This window comes from Xenopus tropicalis, chromosome 9, assembly GCF_000004195.4.
Source record: "Xenopus tropicalis strain Nigerian chromosome 9, UCB_Xtro_10.0, whole genome shotgun sequence".
NCBI classification, from domain to species: domain Eukaryota; kingdom Metazoa; phylum Chordata; class Amphibia; order Anura; family Pipidae; genus Xenopus; species Xenopus tropicalis.
Genome location: NC_030685.2, coordinates 29,028,101 through 29,053,614, shown reverse-complemented (window position 1 = coordinate 29,053,614; position 25,514 = coordinate 29,028,101). Strand labels below are relative to the sequence as shown.

Below are 25,514 nucleotides of genomic sequence, written 5' to 3'. Positions count from 1 at the left end.
GTATTGTTAAAAATGCTCCCATGACTCAACTAGCAGTAGATATAACTACTACTACTAAGTCCAGCTCACCCAATTCAAGACTCCTCTATTTACACTGAGTAGGAAAAACAATAGCTTTTCTGTAAGCAGTTTTATTGTGCAGTGCTGGCTCTTTCTGAAAGCTCAGGATCAGGCACATGCAGTTAAATGGCTCCCTACACACCAATATTACAGCTAAAAAAATATATATTTTTGTTCAAGAATACAATATTAAATGGTAAAATAAATGATTTGTAATGTACCCAGTGTAATATAGTACTAAAAACTATAAAAACCTCTTTAAAGGTTCGTCATGTTGTTTGAAATTGCCCTTGGTTTGTTTGTAAAGAATACAATATTATTATGTCACACAGTGTTGGACAAATAAATATATCTCCCACTGTCTGGAGACACTTTGCTCCAGTGGAATGGAGTCTGTTCCTCTCATGCTAGGGATGGGCTGTAAATTCCTCTCTTTCTCTCCTCCTACTCCTCCATTCCCTTTGAAAACCACACCTATATTAATTGATGTCATGATATGGAGCATAGGAGGGAAATTACAGTTGCTATAACTACCTAATAGATATCGTTGCTTTGGGGTTGTGTGGCAGCCAGTGGCACAGGCAACATTTTACGTGTAAAGGAAAAAATGGATTCCACTAAATATCAGCAAATTCTGGATGTCAGTGTGAAACAGTCAGCCAAGAAGCTGAAGCTGAAAAGAACTTGGCCCCTACAACAAGACAATGATCCTAAACATACCGCAAAAGCTGCCATCAGTTAGTTGAAGAAGAACAAACTGAATGTCTTGGAATGACCTTCACAATCCCCCAACTTAAACATCTTAGAAAATCTGTGGCAGATCATAAACATGCAAGATGGCTCAAGAAGATTTTGGAATTGTCTGGAGGGAATAGAGGGCAAAAATCCTTACAACAAGAACTGAAAGACTGTTAGATGGATCTGTGCCAAAGGGGTGTCAATAAATACTGACTTATTATGGTGCTCAAACTTTTGCACATGCCACAATTACTCTTTTCTTTGTTGTGTTTTAAAGTTCATGAAATAAAATGGAACAAGGGCGTTTTTCTCTTGAGGTCCGAGTGCACTAAGATAGGGGGCATCAAGATGAAGTGTGAAATTAAAAGATAATAGAAGGGTTATTAAGGCAAAACATAAACCTGAGAAGTTACAGAGGTTGCAACAGAAGGCAACATCACTGTTTTTTCTGGAACACCAAGAAGAAGAAGGGACAAAGAATAAGATCAGCTGTGTTGGTATTGTGTGTTTTTTATATTATAAGCCCAGTAGGTCTAATGAGACAATGTAAAGGTGTCAACCAGCAGATGGTGATATTAATATTACATAGTGTGCCTGGAAGCAAGAGGTTTGCTTGATCTCCCTGTGTGGGTGTTCAACTACTCCAGTTTCCTCCCACAGCCCAAAAACATACAGCTAGATAAGTTGCCTTCTGATCATACTGACCCTAGTATGTGTTTGTTTGTGGCTAGGACCCTACACAGAAAATACATAATAATAATAATAATAATAATGCACTCAACCAGTGGGCAGTGCTAGTCTAATTTAGAAAAAAAGGCACTTCTATCAAACCAGAAAAGGCACCTGTTTGCCACCTATAGTATTATGTGCATTTATATTCGCATTGCAACAAACACATCATATCTGGTGGGCTCCATTCTTTACATTTGCTGCAGGCAGTAATAAAAGGGCCACTGTCAGCTTGTGGCACTGTGCACTACTTTGCACCTGCCATGCATGATGGTGCTTAAATTACTGTAACTGTTAACCTTGTACATAATTGCCAAGTGCAAGGGTTTTAATGCTGCTCCTAAGGTAATGGTTTGTGCAGTCTGTACCAACACTCTTTTGCAAGGTGCACAGTTAAAGGCGATCCAAAGAGATGCTGCCCACCCCCTACTACTATGAATACAATGCTACTGAACACGGGCAGTACTCTATTTACAGAAACGCCCATTTAGTGCTGCATTCTGGCTTCACAAAGAGCTGTGCCTTCTAGCACAACCCACAGAGCAAAAAAACAAAGTGCAAAAATTAAATGACACTTTCCACTCATTTTCCACCCATTGCCTTATGTTCAGTAATGACTCCTTATCCTATTCCCCGCTATAAAGGTAGCTAAAACAACCATTAAGCACGACAGGATAAAATAGATATAATATATATGACTACTTAGGAATCCATCTCTGATCATAAACCAACATTTTGGTTTATTTTGGCTGTAGGAGAACTGAACCCTAAATAGAAACATTTTCTTTTTTACCATTTGTTTGAAAATTACATATATCAGTTTTTACACACTCTCAACCCCTATAACTATATGCCAGAATCAGAGCTTTCTAATCCAACATGTTACTTGACAATCTGGCTTTCAGTTATAATAGAGAGGATACAGTGCTAGAAACCCATTTAGTATCAAAATATGTGAATGATGCAGCTGCAAATGCAGTTTCTCACTCACATAGACACACACATCCACACTACAGTAATCCTTTAACCGCCCCCACACAGTCCAAACAGAACTTTGTAAAGTTCATAGGCAGGCACTTTTTAGCAAGCATGTTGGTTTATATGAGTTCATATATCCTGCAGTCAGACATTCAAACAGTGTGCCGCACTGGGACACTCCGGTGGCTGCTTATAGAAAAAGGGTAAGGCAGTCTTAAATCTTTTTTGATCATGTGATAGGTCTATTAATGCACCATTCTATGTGAGATATAAAACACACATTTATATATTATATATTATTCGCTCATCACAACTCTTCTCTTGATTGAACTAAGTTAGTAGAACACACAGGTCTAATAACCATAAGGTTTTAATTAACATGAACATTTGAAATATGGAGATAAAACAAGTCTTAGGGGGACATTTATTAATCCATGAACACTCCGTGCGTATTTTCGGCAACTTTTTCGTACTTTGTGACAAAATTTGTGCGACAAATTCGTATTGTTGCGCCAACTACGAAAGTTTCAGATTCATTCAAGCTTCATTATCATGACTTTCCTTGGGCCAGGTTGGAGCTGCAGAGTGCCATTGAGCCCTATGGGAGACTTTCCTTGGGCCAGGTTGGAGCTGCAGAGTGCCATTAAGCCCTATGGGAGACTTTCCTTGGGCCAGGTTGGAGCTGCAGAGTGCCATTAAGCCCTATGGGAGACTTTCCTTGGGCCAGGTTGGAGCTGCAGAGTGCCATTGAGCCCTATGGGAGACTTTCCTTGGGCCAGGTTGGAGCTGCAGAGTGCCATTAAGCCCTATGGGAGACTTTCCTTGGGCCAGGTTGGAGCTGCAGAGTGCTATTGAGCCCTATGGGAGACTTTCCTTGGGCCAGGTTGGAGCTGCAGAGTGCTATTGAGCCCTATGGGAGACTTTCCTTGGGCCGGGTTGGAGCTGCAGAGTGCCATTGAGTCCTATGGGAGACTTTCCTTGGGCCGGGTTGGAGCTGCAGAGTGCCATTGAGCCCTATGGGAGACTTTCCTTGGGCCGGGTTGGAGCTGCAGAGTGCCATTGAGCCCTATGGGAGACTTTCCTTGGGCCAGGTTGGAGCTGCAGAGTGCCATTGAGCCCTATGGGAGACTTTCCTTGGGCCGGGTTGGAGCTGCAGAGTGCCATTGAGTCCTATGGGAGACTTTCCTTGGGCGGGGTTGGAGCTGCAGAGTGCCATTGAGCCCTATGGGAGACTTTCCTTGGGCCGGGTTGGAGCTGCAGAGTGCCATTGAGCCCTATGGGAGACTTTCCTTGGGCCAGGTTGGAGCTGCAGAGTGCCATTGAGTCCTATGGGAGACTTTCCTTGGGCCAGGTTGGAGCTGCAGAGTGCCATTGAGCCCTATGGGAGACTTTCCTTGGGCCAGGTTGGAGCTGCAGAGTGCCATTGAGCCCTATGGGAGACTTTCCTTGGGCCAGGTTGGAGCTGCAGAGTGCCATTGAGCCCTATGGGAGGCTTCCAAAATCATGCACAGAAGGATCAAAGTTGGAAAGGTTTTCCTGCTGTTTACAATCGCCCGTCACAAAAATTTCAGATCGCCAATATGATATTATTGTGACTAATATGATTTTTTCATAGGCATTTTCGTGATATTTGCGATCTTCAGAAATTATCGGATCCAATCCAAATTTTTCCCATTCGGGATTTGAACTTGTGATTTCATGAATGTAGCCCTTAGGCTTTTTTATTGTGCTTTTAATTGAACTGCCTTTTAGAACTACCTTTGAAGGAAGGAGAGTAGCCATGTTGGAAATCCCTCACAACCCTTGACCTTTATTTTGACATCACTCGTTTCACAATGCAAGCACAGTGCAATGTATCTCAACTTTCAGAAGAAAATGTGATATAATTATCTATGTAATGGGTAGAACATGGAGAGGTATCTGGGCCAAGTCTAGATAAAGTCTGTCCCACCTGTAGTTGTTTCACCCTTAATAGAACAAAATGAACTGCAAACTACTCTACTAGGTTCCTCCTTTGGTTTCTTGGTTTGTGAGAAGATAGGTAATGATTTTTAAGGGCGAAGACACATAGTTGTGATGCCTAATCGGCACGCCACAACTGGGCACACAATTGATTACTACGGTTCATGTTGTAACCTATGTCAGGTAAATTGCCATGACTAGTTGCCGCTACCGAGTTTTTAAAAGTTGTGGCTAATCGCCCTGTGTGTCTTGTTGGATTAACTATGAGGAGATTCTCTTCCAGTTAAAAACATATGGCTTGACATGTGAGTAACTAGAGGCATAAGCACTAGCTGTCTTTGATTCCTAAACCAATACTATTCATTCACCAGTTCCTAAGAATGCTGGCCACACATAGACCAAACTGTCATATGGGATGTCACACTTCCACAGATTATTATACAGTTTGTTGTAAACTGGCCAAATCACAGACATAAAATCAGCATAGGGGGGTCCTTCACAGTGAGGGCAGTGAGGTTGGGGGAAGCCCTTTTGTGTGATGTTGTAATGGCAGATTCTGTTAATGCCTATAAGAGGGGCCTGGATGAGTTCTTGAACAAACACAGTATCCAAGGCTATTGTGATACTAAAATCTACGGTTAGTATTGATGTCGGTATATAGGGTTTATGTATGTGAGTATATAGATAGGTCAGTATAGGTTTGTGTGTGCTGGGTTTACTTGGAAGAATTGAACTTGATGGACTTTGGTCTTCTTTCAACCCAACTTAACTATATAACTAGAACTGCAGTTTTGGAACCCCAGCTACAGCACATGCTAAACAATGTACATGGAGCAGTTCCAAAAGTGCATCAGCCTTTAATGCTATGTGCAATCACATCTCTATATTATTATTCTCTTCTGTGTCTCTGTCAGAAGAGATTTGCTGAGTGGGCATTCATGCACAAACTATTTATTACAGGAGGAGCACAAACTCGTTGTTTGTGTAAAATAGCCTTGGGGTCATTACTGAACCCTGGAAGTTATGCAACGGGACTGATGATTTTTAGTGCAACTGTGTTACATTGTGGGTAAAATAAATGGCCATTGCACCCAAAACTGAGCTTTACACACTGCAATGTGACAAGTAACTGACCCTTGAAGCAATATGGTGTTTCTGCATTCCTTTCCCTGTACATAGCATGTTCTATTATCTATACTGCTTTTTGGGGATATGCATGCAACTGGCTTTGCAACGCAAAATACTAGAGGCTTATTATTTTAAAAATACAAGTTGCAGTTTAAATAGAAGAGAGTAAACATAATCATTATTTATCAAGTATCTAATCAATAATGTATCGTTCATATTTTCTCTTTTTCATATATGTTAAGATATCAGTAGGATTCAAGCTATCATTGTTTCCTCCATCCATATCTCAATACTTTTCTATTTCTCTTCTGCCGAAGGACATTGCACTTTATTTAGAAGAATCATGTTGGTCATTGCATGGGTCCACAATACTACACTTTATCAGATATTTAGTTGGCAAAATCTCCTGGTATAACAGAACAGAAGGTCATGTTATGAAGCCAGGAGCAGCTCAATGGGGATTAATAAATAGCCACAGAGTAAATATTAGTGATTTCTGCTTCCAAAGCTAATGTACAAAGCAAATGGCTGTAAAATTCATTGACTTTTAAATATTCATTGCACTTTCATTCTCGTGGTGTTCCATACATTTTTAAGCTGCTGTATCCAATATCCTTCATTTTGTCTTTTATTTATTAGAATTAACGAATAAGAAATATACAGCACCCTTATAAAATCTTACCCATATCTTCAAATTAGTTTTCCAGGATCAGAAGGTCAAACTTGATAAGTCTTACCCTAACTGGACTTTAGAATGTCAGCCAATCACATGTGTATTTTAAACCTTAATAATAACCATATTGGTGAAAACCATGCAGCACATTGTACATTCCTGCCATTATAAATACTACAACCTGAAACACACACAGTGGCATTCCTATAATTTTACAAACTAATATAATATAATATAATAATAAGCTATAGTAGAAACAGATTTACAAATATCTCAATTCCTGCTGATTCGCGTACCTAGGTGCTACCCAGTTCAGTTCCAACACAACTACCTCATCATAAGTGTTATAGTTCCCTCATTGTATCAGTGGTGTATTTGCTGCAATATATACATAGATTAATTGTCACCCAAGGGTGATTTTACACACCTTGGTTTTCTAGTCTTTCCTAAGCCAGAAAAATAACTTGCCAAGTATTGCCTAAGAATATACACATCCAAATGGTGCATGGGCACGAGTAGAAATATATATATATATATATAATATATATAAAATATAAAACCCTCTCCCCTTATTTCTCTCATAAGAACTATTTTTAGGCATGTCTTTATTTTATATAGATCCATCTAAAGACATTACATCCTGTGTGATATGTGCTCAGAATTGTGACTTGACAACATTTCCTCTTAAGCCATCCTCTGCTATCAGCATATCTAAACTCTAAGTTCTTATCTGCTATAACTATGCTAATGCAAGGACGGTTACAGAGCAGGGTATATAGAGAATTTGACCTGGGTGGCAAACAGCCTGCCAGTGTTCATGAACCTGAGAGGGTGGGAGGCAGTTCTGTTCTAACAGCTGGAGGGTTGAAGGTTAAACAAACATCAAGGTTGGCAACATAAAAACAATAGGAAAGTGTGTTTTGAGAATGTCGGCTTTCTGTTGGTATTTTGTAGTATTATCTTATTTGATAGAGGACAGGGGTATTTTGACCAACGCTCTTTTCGACCAGATGCCAGTGGCAGTTTAGGATGAGCGAGAAGTTTTTTTACAAACCAGAGCTAGAATTTCTCAATGCGGTCTGTTTCACAAAATGAAAACGCAGACATTATTATTATCCGCCCTGTTCCTTCCAATTGGATGGAGCCCGCCCCAGTCATTCCCCTATCTATTTATGTAGCTCTCTGGGCACCGTGATTGAAAGAAATTGGCAACATAGGAGCCTTTTTGTCTAAGAATAACAGTTGTAGCATAGTGGAAATGAGTTTCTCTAACAAGGGAGGGCAATGTTTATCCCATTTCAGTTAAAAATGTCTTAACTGCATTCACTTTCCCATTGAGTCTAATGTATTTTGGAGTCACAGTTTGGAAAAAGTTCACTTGGCACTCGTGGTAGTCAAAAAGCCCTGTGTGCCATAAGCCTTAACAGCCTAGTCCAGTTAAAATAGTGAACGTGAAAATAACATTAACATTTTAATTGTAGCCTCACAGAACAATAGTTGTTTTGGCTGCCGTTTGAAAGTTGCCGTTTGAAAGCTGGAAAGAGTCAGAAGAGAAAGGCAAATAATTGTTGGTCAAGTGGTAGGTGGAACAGATAGTTATAATCTTATAATGACTCACCCACCACATATGTAGAAGATGTATAAAGTTATAAGCCTGAAAGCACAAACTCTCTGACCTCTATATATGTGGTGTTTATCTCCCTTGATGTGTAAATCCAGGCTGCCCATCATTTTTGTTGGTCCACAAATCAGGATTATTCTGCATGAACTGGAATAATTAGGAAGTATACAAATGTGAGTACAAATGTACATTTATGCTATGTTATCTTATATAAACATTTACATTAACTATACCAGGGATCCCCAATCTTTTATAGACGTGAGCCACATTCAAATGGAAAAAGTTTTGGAGAGCAACACAATCATGAAAAAAAGTCCAGGGATGTCAAATGGGAGCTATGATTGGCTATTTGGTAGCCCCATGTGGACTGGCAGTCTAAAGAAGGCTCTGTTGACATTATGCCGTTTTTACTGCAACTAACACTTGCCTCTAAGCAACATGTTGCTCACCTCTCTTGGTTCATGATAGAGACACCACTGGGACTTGCACCGCCCCTGCCAAACAACCCCCTCTCCTTCTATTCTTCCGATCCCCAAAACACACACCAGTTTGTGGGATAAAAAAGGCCACACAACATTTATTATATCTAGTGAAGTTTTAATTTAAAATATAACATCAAGAACAAATTAGCATATAATAAACACAGCCCAACATAACATGAAAATTTGTATAACAAACAATAAACTCTTGAACAATCATGTATCATAACAACACTATAACTGCACAATGCAACTAGCGCTGCTAGCTGCAGGGTCGGACTGGGAGGTGCAGAGCCCACAAGGGCCAGTGCCCACCGGATGTTTTTCCAGTGTCCCAATGGCCCAATCCAACCTTGGCCAGCTGCCACTCTAGCCTGGAACCACCTACTCCCCAAGCAAATTCACTCTCTGGTATGCTTCCTTACCCCTGAGATGCCAGGCGAGCCAGCCACCAATTAACTGCACAACTCCTTTCCTAACATAACCATTGCTTCGTGGACTTACACCCCGCCACAAATACTACAGAACCAACACACTAGTATAGGAAAGAGGATGGACATTTTGCTGTGCCTAAGCTTGAATGGCAAGCAGGCAAAAATTCCAAGCTACCCCTGATGACATCCCTGGCCCTGCAACTATCAAAACCACCAATTTCCACAACCGCTGAGTTCTATCATGCCCCCCCTTCCCTACACTCCATTACGGGTCATCAGGTTACTATCATCCCTCATACAAGAAAGGGAATGCTACTACAGCATATCGCCCTGAAGACTGAAGCAACTACATCTATGATTATAAAAGTAATAGCGTTCCCCATATTAAGGACACAAAAGTGTATAAATGAAAACCATGTGGTTTATGAGCTAACTTTGCTGTTATTATTCGAGTATCCTTAAAGCTGAAGCTAATTGTATGCACATGTTGCATTGTTAGCCGTATTTTGTTCCCCCAATACGGGATTCATCAGAATAAGCTGAGTTGTGTTGTTTTTACCCTGCATGCACTTTAGGGAGAATTTTGGGAATACTTATCATTACAGAGACACATTCCAAATTATAACAGCAATCATTTTAAAGGGGAAAAAAAATTGCAAACTTAATGTAAAAGTTGCTGTTTATTGTATGTTTACATGTAGGGATCCATTTCCTGGGAGTCATTTTGTGATTTCTGCAAGGCCACAGCAGTCATTACCAAGAATCACTAAGCACCAGAATCTAATGACTAAGCCGCTTTCTTAATATTCAGCTAAAGATTGTGAAGCCCTTTCCAATTAACTCTTTCCCCTTGTTCCCTAGCAAACTGAAAGCACACAGGCAAAGCACACAGGCAAAGCACACAGGCAAATCCATCCCTAAAATCTACTCTCTCTCTTAGTCCTATCTATTCTGCATTGTTCCTCTACTGATATCACTTTCTGGCCATTAAAGGGAATATATAGCCTTTACAAAAATATATGCCTACCTATGATTCATTTCTCTTCAGGGGGCTGTAAGAAGAGATACTTTATGATGGTATTAATTCTGAATCCAGAGACGAGTCTTCTGTTGCTTCTTTTCTTACCCGGGGTACGCTTTGAGGGTAAGTAGAATAATATTGCTCTGGGTAATGGAAAAAATAGGTGGGTATGTGCAAAGGATAAGAAAAGTCAAATTCCCTGTGGGGTGTCCATTTGATAGGCATCCCCCCTAATGGTTAGCACTCCTGTTCTGTGAATACACACTAGCCTAAGGTTTTTGCCAGAAGAGCAGCACACTGCCTTTGTTTCTAATTCTCCAAGGAACCTCCCTTGCATTACCATTGGCGGGTCTGTGTGCAACAGTAATTCTTTTGAGTTTGCAATAGTGGGGAGGCACACACTGCAAGGTAGAACACAGTATAATGGTGATGTGGTGCCCAAAAAGAAAAGACCCAGGTAAAAAAAAACCATGCTAAAAGCTTCCTTGTCCTTTAAAGGGTCGGTGCACCTTTAAGTTAAATTTAGTATGGTGGCATATTCTTAGCAACGTTTCAATTGGTTTTAATTTTTTATATCTTTATAGATTTTTTAAATTATTTGTCTTTCTGTTCTACCTTCAGAAGGGGGTCACTGACCCCAATAGCCAAAATGTTTCTGCCCCGTAAGGCTACATTGTTATTGTGAGTTTTACTTATATTGGATTACTTACATTTCTGTGCAGCTCCTTTCCTATTAATCTTTAAGTTATTCATTTACATCACTACCTGGTTGCTAGGGTAAACTGGAACGTAGCAAGCTTGCTGAAAGTCCAAACTGGAGAGCTGCCGAACAAAAAGCTTAGTAACTCAAAAACCACAAAAAAAATTAAAAATGAAAACCAGTTCATATCGTCTGTGATGTATATCACTACATCAAACCAAAAGTTAATTTAAAGGTGGACTACCCTTTTGATTCATTTTCATCTGCTGATGTGGAAACATGATCTCTGTTAACTACCTTGCCAACAATGTAGAACGTATGTGCTTGTCCTTTAGAACAATTTGGCAGCTTTTCTAGACTAGACAAGGCACTATATCAGTATGGGGCAGCTAGACCGATTCGGCAGCTTATCTGCCCGTGTACGGACACCCCCGATGGGCCTACCTGACCGAGACCTGGCCTAAAACTGGCAGGTAGGTCCATCAGGGGTGCCCATACACGGGCAGATAAGCTGCCGAATCGGTCTAGCTGCCCCATACTGATATAGTGCCTTGTCTAGTATTATATCTCCCCATCATATTAGCCTTTATGTGTATTAAATAATGCATTGCAATGCAGTTGATCTGCAAGCACACTCTCTCTCTCTCTCTCTCTCTCTCTCTCTCTCTATATATATATATATATATATATATATATATTTACTGCCTGGTTTGATAAAGCACAACCCTATTCAACAATGGGGCCATAAAAAAGCAATAGAAGAGGGGTTCAGCATGAAGATTAAATAGGGAGATATTTGAGAATCAATGTTTTTTAATTATCTAGACATATACGAGACTGTTTGGTGTTTTGGTGTATTGGTGTATTGGTGTTTTTTCTCGATTTGAGAAAAACAAGGAGAAAAAAATGCAAAAGCAAAAAAAAAAAAAAAAAGAAAAGAATCCTTGAAGGTCAGGATTTATTAAAGAAAAAAACTGCAAAAAACTTGCCAGAAAAAAAACTTGTGTGAAGTTGTATAGAAGTATACGGGAATATTCTTTATCAACTTTATTAATTCATTTATTTTACCAGTTAAAGTGGACCTGTCACCCAGACATAAAAAGCTGTATAATAAAAGTACTTTTCAAGTTAAACAAGAAACCTAAATTCATTTCTATATTAACACATCCAAACCCATTATAAAGGCATTTAAAAATCCCAGCTGTCAATCATATATTGCAGACAAGTACTTTAACTTCTAATTAAGCTCTTACTTTCCCCCTCCTTCCATCTAACTGTGTAGCCAGTGCATGGGCCTGGGCATCTGCCCCCCCCCCCCCCATTCTGGCACATACACAAGATTATGGGGTGATACAAAGCTTTTCTTAATAACAGGGTCAACAAAATGGCACCTGTCTGTTTGATGTTATTGTGTATTTCCCAGACTGAAGGAAACAATATTTATATTACTTATATAGTGTAAGTGAAGGTTATTTTGCTTAACAAACACAATAGAAAATAATTTTGAATTATTTCTTTGGGTGACAGGTCCCTTTTAATTAAAACATTCGAGTTTTTGAGCTTCATTCAAAATGAATGAATTCTCACTTGTGTGAAAAAATGCACCTGAGAATATTCTGTCACATTACTTATAAGGTACTGCTCAAGGAAAAAGATCACAAAATAAATCTATCCATTTGTTAGTTAAACTGTTATCATACAAAGGAACAGCTACAATGTGGTGTTTATGGCTTGTCTGTTTTGTTCCTGCAGTATTTCAGATCAAAAACTTGGATTGCTTAAATGACTATGTAGAAGAGATGTATTGCTTCTGGGAGATTACTCATTTTAGTGGGAAATGTGCTGAGCACTTTCTGCTGACATTCAACGACAGTGAATCAAAGTAAGCGTCCTCCAGTTAATATATATTCCATGTTTTTTTACAAGCTCTCTACATTGTATCAGTATGGGGAATAGTCTGTAAAATAAAGAATTATGCTTATATCATAGTCTTGGGCTGGGTTTTCAAACAGTCGAGTTCTATAGTTCAGACTTTAGATGTTGATAAACTGCAACTTTTATCATTAAAGGAGAACTAAAGCTTAACTAAAGAAGTAGGGCTTCTGCACCAGCCCAAGGCCTCCAGCGGGGAACATCTGCACCTCCAAAGATGCCCCAGTAGCTCCCCATCTTCTTTTCTGCTGATCCACTGCACATGCTCTGTTCTGCTGTCGCTTACTTCAGTTTAGGGACTGACTCCGAGGTTGATTAGTCACTAATTCAGATTACCATTAAATGGCAGCTCAGAAACCAGTACACTCAACAGCAAAATTTAATTGTCAGCACTGTAGCATCAGCTTCTAGAAAAGACAAACCTGCTTGATGACTTCCAAACGTAGCTTGACAACTGCTGCCCACAGCATACTGAGCATGTACAGTGTCAGTGACACCAAAAAGATGGCCTAACAAGACTGAAGATGTGGAGCTCCTGTGCACAGCTTTGAAGGCCAGGATCACCAGGACTGGAATCTGGAGTGCAGGAACTTGCATGAAAGGGGGTTGCTAGGCATATACCTCTTCTATCCGTCAACCCCTTGTTCCGCCTGAACATTTTGCCTTTTGAAATAAAATGTCATTGCAACCAACTTTCCAACATACAGTAATCCAAAATGCTTATTTGTAAATGAACCTGCTGTTGAAAGCATCATCTGTCTGTGCATATCATCTGTGCACAGCTGCCCTGACTACATGGAAATAATGTTGCTGGAACCAGTTTGCCACAATCTCCCACAATCCATCACATGTTCCGTGATTATTCTTCTTCATAAGTCTGTCAATCACAGAACATGCAAAGACTTGTGGGAACTGGAGTTTTGACTGGAAAAGGACAAGCTATTGCTGCACTTTTTCAGTGGTGCATATAGTTAGAATGAGCAGTGCAGAGAATAGCAATAAGAACAGACAGTCTGCTTCAATGACCATTTCTATTTAATGCATATTGAATAATTGTTTGAATTACATTTTCTTTCATTATGCAATTTTTTTTCTTATTTAGTTATGTTTCCCTTCAAATACAATATAACAAATATATAACATTTAAACATATATTCTAGTTTTTAATGTTAAAGTGCGACTAAAAACATAATTATCAATAATTTTTCTATACGTATATATTAAAGCCTTTACATGTGTATATGTGTGTCTTTGTGTGTGATACACAAAACCTTAAATATCCTGTTAATAAATCCCTATAAACGGTGCTTAGTGATATAATTTGTGTCACCTGACTCATTTTTATATGATCATGGTAATCCTTATATTTTACAATAGGGGGTACATGATTCTTCATACCTCATTTTTTGTGGCAAAAAAAAAAAAATATCATAAAAACTAATTTTCACTTCTCTTTTTATTTCTTTATTTTGCCAATGTTTGCATTAGTAACTGCCTTTTCAGCCTTCCTCTTTTCTACCCCTTCCTTCCTTTATTTTTGAAGTATATACTTCCTTTATATACTCACTTTAATACTTCTAGTATAAAAGTATATATTTATATATAGTAGTTATGCAGAGGAGTATACAGCTCCCTGTGTATTATATTACAGGACATACACATACTGTATATTGCATGGCATCAGTTTGTTTATTCAGTTTTTAGATAGTTGTTTTGTATTTTTGAATGCACACTATTACAGCAATGACACACAACTGGCTGTTCTGATTGTAGAGTGGGTGACTGCATCCCAGAAAACATGCAAGGAGCAGATGGTTCCATTTATCCCAATAAATGTATTTGCTACATTCCTGTTGATCCTATAATCGTAGGTACCTCCCATACCATTGCGCTAAAGGCTAATGGAGAAGTGCTTCAAATCAAAGACGTCAATGCATATCTAAAAGGTAACCCTTATCTATCATCGAATTTGGGGGTGATTCTGTAAGTACAGAACAAGAATGGCTGAAAGACAAATTCTACGTCTACTAAGTTCAACTTTTTTTTTCCATAAAACAAATAGTTAATCCATGATAAAGAAAGGAAAGCAAATATGTATGGCTACTTAACTTGAGCTGGGCATACATCTACAGAAAATGCTGCTCAATACAGGATTTCATATGATTTTGGGGATATGTGTCTGTTAATGGGCATCCTTGTACTGTAGACAACGGTTGTCCTGTCAGTTGGGCAGGTTTGGCTCAAAGATAATATGACAATAAAGATAAAACAATATTCCTGATTGGTTCACAGGTAGCATTTTTACATGTATGGCCAGTCTATCAACCCATCTTTCCTACAAGTAATTATATTGCCAAGATAGCAGTCTTCCTGTTAAGCATTCATAGCCCTACATACCGATAATCTTTCTTACATCTCTTCATCAGTTATGGGCAATGATCCCAGGGCTCTCTTTATTGGTTGCACATAGAGACATCCTCTGTTATTGCTGATTTTGCCGTATTAGTATCACTTTTATCTTTGGTAATAGGCAATGTTAGTGGTTAAAATTCTGCAAGAGCTGTACTGCTAATGGCTGAAGATCCCTGAGGCTGCCACTGGGTTTTTTTTTTTTTTTTGGAACACTTTAGGGGTGATTTACCATGTGGAAGGCAGCAGAAGTGCATCAAACAGTCACAATCTGCTATTTTCAACCTGTAGGGTTGCCACCTATTTTCTTTAGTATACCAGCATTTGGGTTTGGGGGGGGGGCAATGAAGTTTCTTGGGGGTGGGCAATGACATCATGGGGTAGGGAAATGGTCATGCTAGGTGGGGGAATGGGTACATGGGATCATGGGATGGGGAAATAGGCAGGTGGGGCAGATGCAGAGAGAGTCAGGGAAGGGAGGCATTTATAGGTTGGAAGGGATGTCAGCCTTACAAATTTAGTCAAATCCCGGCTAGGTGGCATGTTTGATGAATTGCCTCAGTGCCCATGAATACATTGCTGCCTGCTGCCATCCATAAGATTTTGCCATCCTAGGCCCAAATGGACTATTATCAAGCCATTCATAATACACTGGAAGGAGTGCCTATGCATGCATTGCACAGCATGATCTTTGTATTTATTGCCTGCCTAAGGCTGGTGTTAACTACAAAGCTCCCTGGTACAGGAAAGCTCTTAACTCCATGCTTTTGTACCAAATCAACCAGCCCAAAGGCCAGCTCTGCTATTAATTTAACACCTATTGGTATGGCCTAGAATTTATAAATGACCCCATATAATTTTTTTCCAAATCTATTAATCTTATAATTTTTTAATTTCTAACAAGACAGTTAGAATAGATATATATATCCTGGTACAGGAAATCTGTACCAAATCAATAGTTCAACCAGCCCAAAGGTATTAATTTAGCACCTATTCATATAATGTTTTTTCCATAGCTATTTATTTTATATTGTTTGTTTCCTACATATCTAACAAGAGAGAGAATACATATATTTGCTTCGGTTTCCTCAGTTAAGCCAAGATGCCCGACTAATTTAACACTGGAGCATGATAATCACGAGGCCGTAACGGTGCGCTGGGACACAGGCTATTCTAAAAATAATCCTCTATACACACGGCTGATTTTTCAAATTCAACTTACTAACAAGCAAGACCCCAATGAGGTAACACTGCTTTAATTTGGTGACTGTATAAAAAAGCTCATATTTGTGTTTTTATTAGATTTTCTAAAAGTAGCCAAGTACATTATGATTTTAGCTTTTTGGAACATGTTTTGGGGCCTATCTTACCAGTTTGCCCGAGGATCAGGTAGATCTTTATGATGCTGTATGATGCTATCCCTCATTTTCCCCTCCATCACCATTTTGTACTACTATAACTATATATAAATCTTACTGCCTTCAGTAGTTGCTTTGCTGCGCCCCACTTAGGGGACAATTTATCAATATTCTAGTTTGCAGTTTGATCCATGAATAGTCAGTATTTGTTAAAGAGAAAAGTGACCAAAAAGTAAAAGCTGGCAAAGTTCAATAGAGATCAATGAGAATTGTCTCTAAAAATTTTACTTATTTTTTTTATATTCCCAGTTATTAAAACATTCAAGTTTTTTTGCCTTATTAAAAATGAATGGAACAATGTGATTTTCACCAGAGTGCGACTTTTTTTCTCAGACAAAACGCGCACGAGAATATTCCGTTGCATGTTTTCTCTTTAGCTGCTGTTCAAGAGGAAAAGTTGCACGAGTTTTGTCACAGTTATTATGTTTCATGCCAGCATTTTTTTTTCACAAACTTGAATTTTGATAAATCTGCCCCTTAATGTACGACCCAAGGTAATTACTTTTATTTTTCACCCAAGTAAAGAAATCTTTGGAGATTTCCCACAAATAGTCTATTTTTAATTTTTTAGCTGGAAAATTTCACTATCCACAAAGAACAACTTCCCTATCAAATACACAAGAGAACACAAAGACGTGGATATGATTACAGGATTAAAGTCAGGTCAAAACCAGATGGATATATACATGGGACATGGAGTGACTGGACCCCAGTTGCTGAATGGTATAATGGTAAGTATTTACAAAGGGAGTTTAATCCATGTAAGAACCACCTGACAAGCGCTGCAAGTCACTAAAGGCAAACTAAACCCACAAAACAAATGAGTATGAAATGGTACAAAGTACCCTTCTAAACACGATCATATTTATTGGCACCCATGGTTACCAAAAGCAGTCCTTATATGTCTTGTGGCAGAGATTCCATAATGAGTTTTCAAAGGTCGGAAGTAGCCAATACTGTACACACACTAGCATAACATTATAGAAATATGAAGTGACAGATTTATTTGCTGCAGTTGCCCATGTGGGTATAACCACATCCTCTGTACTCTGTTATGGAGTTCAGAGACCTGCTGCAAAATGGGTGGGAGGAGACACATAGGCGTCCCCTTTCCCACACCCTACCTGTCCCTACCTTGCATAGGCTTAGCTGCATGTCCAAGCGCCAGGTTTTTCATCGAGCACTTAGTGCAGAGTGAAGTGAGGCAAAAGTGTTCCCTGAATTAACACCAAGGAGTGTGCTCTTGCACTTGTGCACCACAAATCATAAATCACCCCTTAAAACTTACATTTGCTGCACAATTATACTCCCCTAGTGACTAAAATCTAACCCTTCTCTCACTACTACACTGACTATCCTCATCTATCATACTCCACAACTTCTGCAACTTACACCAATAAACCCATTGACCACTTCTGGCAACTGGCAATCACTTCCCGGGAATGCCAATGTGGCATTTAAGGTATTCAGTTGCCCCACATCTCATGCTTGCTCCATTTCTGTTATTCTGTCAGCCCTTGCCAACCAACTGCAATGAGCCAAATGGCAATTGGATAGGCTGGGGAGCAGAAGGGTAACACTTCTACCTTGTCTACCTTGTCTTCCTGCCCCCATTCTGCTCACTGCTGCTCAATGCCAAAACAAAGAAGAAATGAATTGGCAATTACAGGATACATAATAAGCAAATAATAAGACAAGACAAGTCTAATTATATGGTGGTGCATAGTCTGTAACTTGTTTATTAACCCAGCTAATAACATAACACCAATATACATTACACTGGCAATAAAACAAAGAGTTTTTTAAACCACCAACCAACCTCTGTTGAACTCAGCAGGCCACCTTTTAAAAATCCCCAGAGAACCTGATGTTAGGAGTCAAGCAACTACAGGTATGGGACCCGTTCTCCAGAATGCTTGGGACCTGGGGTTTTCTGGATAAGGGGTCTTTCCCTAATTCGGATCTCCAACCTTAAGTCTGCTAAAAGCATTATTTAAACAGTAATTAAACCCAATAGGCTTTTTTGGCTCCAATAAGGATTTATTATATCTTAGTTGGGATTAAGTACAAGGTACTGTTTTATTATTAGCAACCAATCAGATTTTTGCTTTTATTTTCTAACTTAACTAAATAGCTTATTCAATTTTGCACCTCTTTGTAAATCAGTCCTCATATATCTATTCCAGCTTAACCCTTTGCTACAAGTTATGACATATAATGGTTGATTCACTAAAGTGCGATAAGCGTTATCGCATGCTTTTTTGCGTTAAAATTGCCCCCCAAAAAAACGCGTGATTCGCATCACGTTCGCATGTGTTAAGTTGCATATCGCATGCGTTAATTAGCGTGCAACCACATGCGTTAATTAGCGTGCAACCGCATTGCGTTAATAAGTGCGCAGAAATAATACTAACGCATGATTCACAAACACTTAGACGCACTAAATATTCCATTAGTCTATGCGAAAATTAACACCTACTTGGAAAAGTACAGTTCATGAGCTTTTGGCAACACAATATGGACTTTGCAGTGGGATTTATTCAAGTCTGTGTTGGCCCTAGAGTGATGCAGCCTCCAGTTTGCAGGGAAATTGTCATTTTCAAAAAAAGTAGTTTTACGAACGTAATGGTGTGTATGGCTAATATGGCGTGCGCGTGACAAGTAGCGCGCTATGTTAATTAGCACGCGTTGCATCAAATACCGCATGAAAGTCTTCTCGACTTAAGTAACGCAAACAGCTTCGCGTCTAAATTAATTCAAATATCCTTTTAGTGAATCGTGCATTAAGACGCGATAACATTTTTAACACATGCTATAAATAGCACTCGTTTTAACGCACTTTAGTGAATCAACCCTATAGTAGATGTATATAGTGCATATACTATATCGTATATAGTAGGAAAGTAATGGTGGTTGCTACCAGGTGTCTATGCTACCAAGATATAAAATACCCCACCAGTAAACAGTCAATAACCCTTAGGGGCAGATTTATGAAAATGTGAGATTAGAGCTCACTACAGAAAAATTCACACGCTCTCTATTCATTTCAATGGGTTTTTTTTAGAAGTTTGTTTAACAAATAGTGAACTCTCTTTCACCCACTGATATATACTCTTCTAAAAATCTCATTGAAATAAATAGAGATCGGGTGAATTTTTATGAGCTTCTGCCTTTTTTTCAGGATAAATTGAAGGGGGGTGAATTATGAACATATGATCTGTTTTAGTATCTGTTTAGTGAATATTTACATTGGTTACATTGCTTGTTTATTTCACAAGAAGAGCAGGGAATTTTTTGCCTAGATTAAGAAATGATTTAGAATCTTTTATATTGTTTCAACTTTTATAGCTGAAAATGAAAGAATGTGACAAATGTATGACAGATGGTGGTACTGAGCAAAAAGTCAAGCAGCGCTCATTGCAGCTGTGTGAAAAATCTGCATTCCCAGATGCTTTTTTAACTTATATTTCCCCATGTTTGATCTATTGACCAAACACTACTGACCAGTGGCACAAGCTCCCTCTTCTTCACTGTAGCTTGGTTTGTTTATACAGATTACAGCCTCACAACCAATGAGATTCTGAAGGTTTCCATACCAATTTCCGGAGTCCTGATCGTCTTGTTCAGTTTACTGTGCTATTTCCTTGTCATTATGTAAGTATAAACTGATATTCATTTGGATTTACTGGCAAATCATTTCTTGGCTTTTATTAAGACCTTCTTGCGAACCATGAATCTCCCGGTTGATTTCTTTTGAACTAAATGGCACATTTTATTCTCTCTTAAAATATGTTTCAAGTTTTGGAGCACTGTAGAATGGATCTGTAACTGTTATTTATAAATAAATGCACTATATTTTCAAGAAAGTTTAATTTCCTATTTACTATGCTTTAAACAGATATTATTTAATTATGAGACCATCCCTTGCTGTGCATAGAGCATTCCTTTTCTGCCTTTCCTGTACCTTTCTTCCTGTACCATCACACATTTACACAAATCCAACCTGGGTTGGACTGGGCCACCGGGGCACCGGGAAAAAACCTGGTGGGCCCCGACGGCCCAGACCCAATCCCATCAGGGCGCTCCACCGATCCTCTGTCTCCCTCGAACAGGTGGGGGTGCCCTGCTGGAAGGTTGTGACGGGGGGCATTGGGGGGTGCAGGGTCCCCTGAGGCAGAAGCCCCAGATGACCCTGCCCCCGCCCAGTCCGATCATGAATCCAAGTGCAAAAAATTCTAGGACTCCTCCTCATAATGGACCCAATTAGTGCATGATGTGTGCCTGAGTGGCTGCCAGAGACAACTGACATGGCCTGCAGACGTGATGCTTAAACTATATATGATTGTGTACATTATTTTAAAATTCATCTGCCACACTCTGTATGATGTATGAGCTATTGTTTTATGTTGTATTAGCTGGATTTTAAATAGTTTTTTCATGCTAAAATGTGATGTAATATCACATTTCTCTTCACAGTTGTAGGAAAAAGTGGTGGGATATTCCGGATCCTGCAAAAAGCCAACTGGCCCAGAGCAAACTATTCATGTCAGATATTGGTTTTTATTCACAGGTAAGAGTAAACAAATATAGGCCTTTATTATTTGGGCTCCTATTTTACTAGGGGCTGAATGGATGACTCTCTAATTGGCTTTTAGTAGTTGCAAATAAAGTATTGTCTTGACCCCTGAAAAGCAGCCACATAAGACCATTGGCCTGGTTATTTGGTTATGCTAACATCTTGATCCAAGGCTGTCTCACAACTGCAACTTCAATGTAGTATACTGTAATAATTTCCATCAGATAAGTGCTGGGGCTGAAGTAACACCAGAGTTGTTTGAAAGCTTCAGTATCGCTTTAACCTGTTCTGAGAATCCAGTACACGACACAAGAAGAATTCATAGAAAACAAGAGAGTGTGGGGTGGGATGGGGATAATTTTAGTGCGTGTATTGCCATCTTAACTTTTATAACTAACCTGATATTCATCTAATCTCCAGATTATGGAAAGGTCGTCTCCCATAGAATGTGTGTGTGCATCCATGTATCTATATTTGTAGACAGTTATAATGAAAGGAGATTTTTTTTTTAATCCAATGTTAATACAGAAGGATTCTTGCCAATCATTTTTTTAATTGTGTAAATTTTGTCTTTTTGCAGGAACCAGTGTCAGAACCAGCCTTGAATAATAACTTCTTGCCATTAATTTCCAATAAACGGATTTCAAGTATAACTCCGTAAGTCTTAGGATTCTGTACATACAGTGGGATACTTTACTACCCAGAAAGGGTATCAGCTTCGTGCTATGAATGGAATTCTCCATAACAGGTTTTCCATAACACGTATATATCACTATATATTTATGAAAAACCAAGTATATAATAATTTTGAAATAACCTACACATGTACTTTTCTATAATATAATATATTTAATACATTTCAAGCAAGCTGACATTAGTATATCAGACAGCCTACTCAATGGGGCTGATTTACTAATCCACGAATCCAAATCCCGAATGGCAAAAAATCGGATTGGAAACGAACATTTTGCGACTTTTTTGTATTTTTTGCGATTTTTTTCGTCGCCATCACGACTTTTTCGTAAATTGTCGCGACTTTTTCGTAGCCGTTACAATTTGCTCATATATTGTCGTGACTTTTTCGTATTGAGCGCTCGTAAACGGCGGGCAAACCTTTCAGACTTTGCATGATTTTGGAAGCCTCCCATAGGACTCAATGGCACTCTGCAGCTCCAACCTGGCCCAAGGAAAGTCAAGATACTGAAGCTTGAATGAATCCGAAATTTTTCTACTCGGCGCGACGGCTACGAAAAAGTCGCGACAATTCGCGCAAGTCGTAATGGCTACGAAAAAGTTGTGACAATTTACGAAAAAGTCGTAACGACTACGAAAAAGTCGCGACAATTTACGAAAAAACCGCAAAGTACCGATCATTACGAAAAAAACCGCATTCGGACGCTTTTCGGACGTTCGTGGATTAGTAAATGTGCCCCAATGTGTAATGGTGCCAAGCATTTTTCATTCCTGTCTCTCGATTCTATGCATTTCTGCTTTAAGACATTAGTTGCATGAATGTATTTCTTTCCCTCAATGCACTATATACAGGTACATACATATATGTCATCTATTAGACATGAAAATCTTGTATGCATCTTATAAAAATGTATTGTTGACAATCTCAGCTAAAATACTTTCACTGCAAACTTCAAGGTTATATAGAATAAAATACTGACACAAAGAAAGAAATGGGAACTACTCTGTATAAACATGTCCTTTTAAAGAGGGTACTATACATTGCATTTTAGTTACCCTTTAATTATGCAGGTTTTTTAGGAATATGATAGTTCTGATTTGCTTTTACTTTTCCCCAGAGTTAAATGGTTCAACAAGGTGATCTTTGGTGAACGTGAAGACTGTAGCAGAAACTATTCTTTCAATGGATATCGTAACCTTCTTATCCCTGAGTTTACAGAAGTTGAATACATTGTGGATATATGCCCACTTAAAGACGATCCAAGCAAGGATAAAAGAGAAGATGATGCAGCAGAAGACTTGGGAGAGCTACATTTAGAATTTGACATCTCCATCAATAAAATGTTTCTCGATATATTAAATGACAATCCAATTAAACATGAAGCACCAGTAACAGAGACAAATGAGATAATGAGGCCTGACAAAGAAAATGTATTTCAGAATCCAAATGATTTTGCCCATTTTAAGGATATCTGCATGAAACAGGTATCATATGTGTCACAGATTGCAACCAGCTCTACGTGTTCTTATTACAACTGCAAGCAAGATCATTCTTTAGTAACAGAACAGTCAAAACTTTTTTGCAATAACCAGGACCAAAGTGTTCCACTGGAGTCACTACCTTACCGGCCAGCAGCAGCAGCAGGATTTCTCAAGTACCATTTAGATGGTGGCTCTGATGACGATACATGCGAGAAACTGGACTACAGCCTCCTTACCAAGACAGTTGCAACGTTACAAAACAAAAATAAAATGTTAAATAGTTTAACTGATGAAGAAAACTGTCTGTCCCCAAAGATATGTCCTAATAGTAGATTTAATCAAAAAAGACATCTCTCTCTGCCTTTCTCCCATAATAGACCTGATGGCCTTTGTTTCCAGGAAAATATAATAAACAGTTCAGTCACAGTTTGCAACCAAACCAATACCATCATTAAGGAACCGCAAAATGATGCAGCAGAAACGTATGCCGCTACCATGGTTGAAATCTCTGGATACCAGAGCTTTGTAGATGCAGTTAATCAAGAAGAAACATTGGCTACTTATACTGCTGGAAATACCAAAGTCCCTATAATACAGTCAGGATATACATCTTTTCATAGTGCCCTGAAGGAGGTACAAAATGAGCCAGATTTAGAAAATGGCAATATATTCTATAATTTACACGGACTTGTGTTTGGTGATACAGAGCTCACCAGAATGTATGCCCTCCAAGCCCCAGTGAATGAAGGTCATGTAACAAATATAAACTCGGGGGAAGGTTTTGGGTGTGATTGTTCTGACTCTTTAAATTTCCATTTCAATGAGAGTTGCTTTGATAATTACTGTAAACATGCTACAGGATCACAGAAGCGTCTATCTATGTCTTCGGTTTCTTCTGATGATTCCTACAGCGATGGAGCGGCAGCATATGAACATGAAAGTAATGGTGGGGCAATATATGCCTTGACATTTGACATATCCGACCATTCAGGGAATTTCAAGAAAAGGTATGGACATAACATCTCAGCTGGCAAGAAGGATGAGATTAGTGTGAATTCATTTCCATCGCAGCTTGATCATTTTACACTAAATGCAGACAAAGACATCTTTCAGAATCACCTTTCTTTAAATAGTTTTGATAATTCATCCAAAAAGCACGCCATGGAGTTTGAAAATATCTCATATTTACCAAGCTTCTATTCTTTAAGGACCAACCATACCTGTTCCAATGACTAAACATGTAAGTCACATGAAATGGATGGCAAAGGGGAGACTTTTTTTGGAGTTATTTTCATAGCATTTCGTCCTTCAAATTTGTTTCCTTTGCATTTAATGAAAGACACTGGATCACTGGATCAATGTAATATTCTTCATCAGACTGCTTTTAAATGGCAAATTTTAATTGCGCATTGCAAAATTTAGGGCATGTTTGAAGGTGGCATAATCTTTTGGAGAATTAAAAGTTTTAAAACATACACTGTGCATTGGAGCAAACTATATAATTCTCATTTTTTTCTTCCACTGTTGGAAGTGGTCACTAATCAGTTTCAGTGTTTGCAAAAGATATATAATATATATATATATATATATATATATATATATATATACAGGTATGGGACCTGTTATCCAGAATGCTGGGGTTTTCCGGATAAGGGATCTTCCCGTAATTTGGATCTCCATACCTTAAGTCTGCTAAAAAATCATTTAAAAATTAAATAAACCCAATAGGATTGTTTTGCCTCCAATGAGGATTAATTATATCTTAGTTGGGATCAAGTACAAAGTCCTGTTTTATTATTACAGAGAAAAATGGAATCATTTTCAAAAATTAGAATTATTTGCTTATAATGGAGTCTATGGGAGATGGCCTTTCTGTAATTTGGAACTTTCTGGATAATGGGTTTCTGGATAACGGATCCTATACCTGTATGTATGTATGTATATACAGGTATAGGACCCATTATCCAGAATGCTCGGGACCAAGGGTATTCCGGATAAGGGGTCTTTCCGTAATTTGGATCTCAACACCTTAAGTCTGCTAAAAAATCAATAAAACATTAATTAAACCCAATAGCATTGTTTTGCATCCAATAAGGATTGTTTATATCTTAGTTGGGATCAATTTCAAGGTACCGTTTTATTTCTACATAGAAAAAGGAAATCAGTTTTAAAATTCTGAATTATTTGATTATAATGGAGTCTATGGGAGACGGGCTTTCCGTAATTCGGAGCTTTCTGGATAACGGGTTTCCGGATAAGGGGTCCGATACCTGTATATATATATATATATATATATATATATACAGTATATATATATATATAGGAATACAGGTATCGGACCCCTTATCTGGAAACCCATTATCCAGAAAGCTCCTATAGACTCCATTTTAATCAAACAATTCAAAATTTTAAAACTTATTTCCTTTTTCTATGTAGTAATAAAACAGTACCTTGTAATTGATCCCAACTAAGATATAATTA

At 38.5% G+C, this 25,514-nt stretch overlaps 1 protein-coding gene across 1 annotated transcript; it reads left to right on the top strand.

Moving 5' to 3' along the window:
- Nucleotides 1–667: 667 nt before the first annotated feature.
- LOC105948365 lies at nt 668–24,508 on the top strand. The gene is made up of 10 exons (XM_018097343.2): nt 668–797; nt 9,851–9,946; nt 12,276–12,405; nt 14,229–14,401; nt 15,957–16,108; nt 16,854–17,013; nt 19,837–19,936; nt 20,759–20,852; nt 21,439–21,515; nt 22,670–24,508. The coding sequence occupies exons 1-10, from the start codon at nt 668–670 to the stop codon at nt 24,267–24,269; spliced, it is 2,712 nt and encodes a 903-aa protein (XP_017952832.2). The 3' UTR covers nt 24,270–24,508.
- Nucleotides 24,509–25,514: the final 1,006 nt, after the last annotated feature.

Bases quoted from the DNA above. Each gene is read 5' to 3' on its own strand.
- LOC105948365 (XM_018097343.2), top strand. From the start codon at position 668: ATGGATTCCACTAAATATCAGCAAATTCTGGATGTCAGTGTGAAACAG. The intron at 9,947-12,275 runs GTAAGTAGAATA...TTGTTCCTGCAG, and splicing joins ACCCGGGGTACGCTTTGAGG to TATTTCAGATCAAAAACTTG. The intron at 16,109-16,853 runs GTAACACTGCTT...TTAATTTTTTAG, and splicing joins ACAAGCAAGACCCCAATGAG to CTGGAAAATTTCACTATCCA.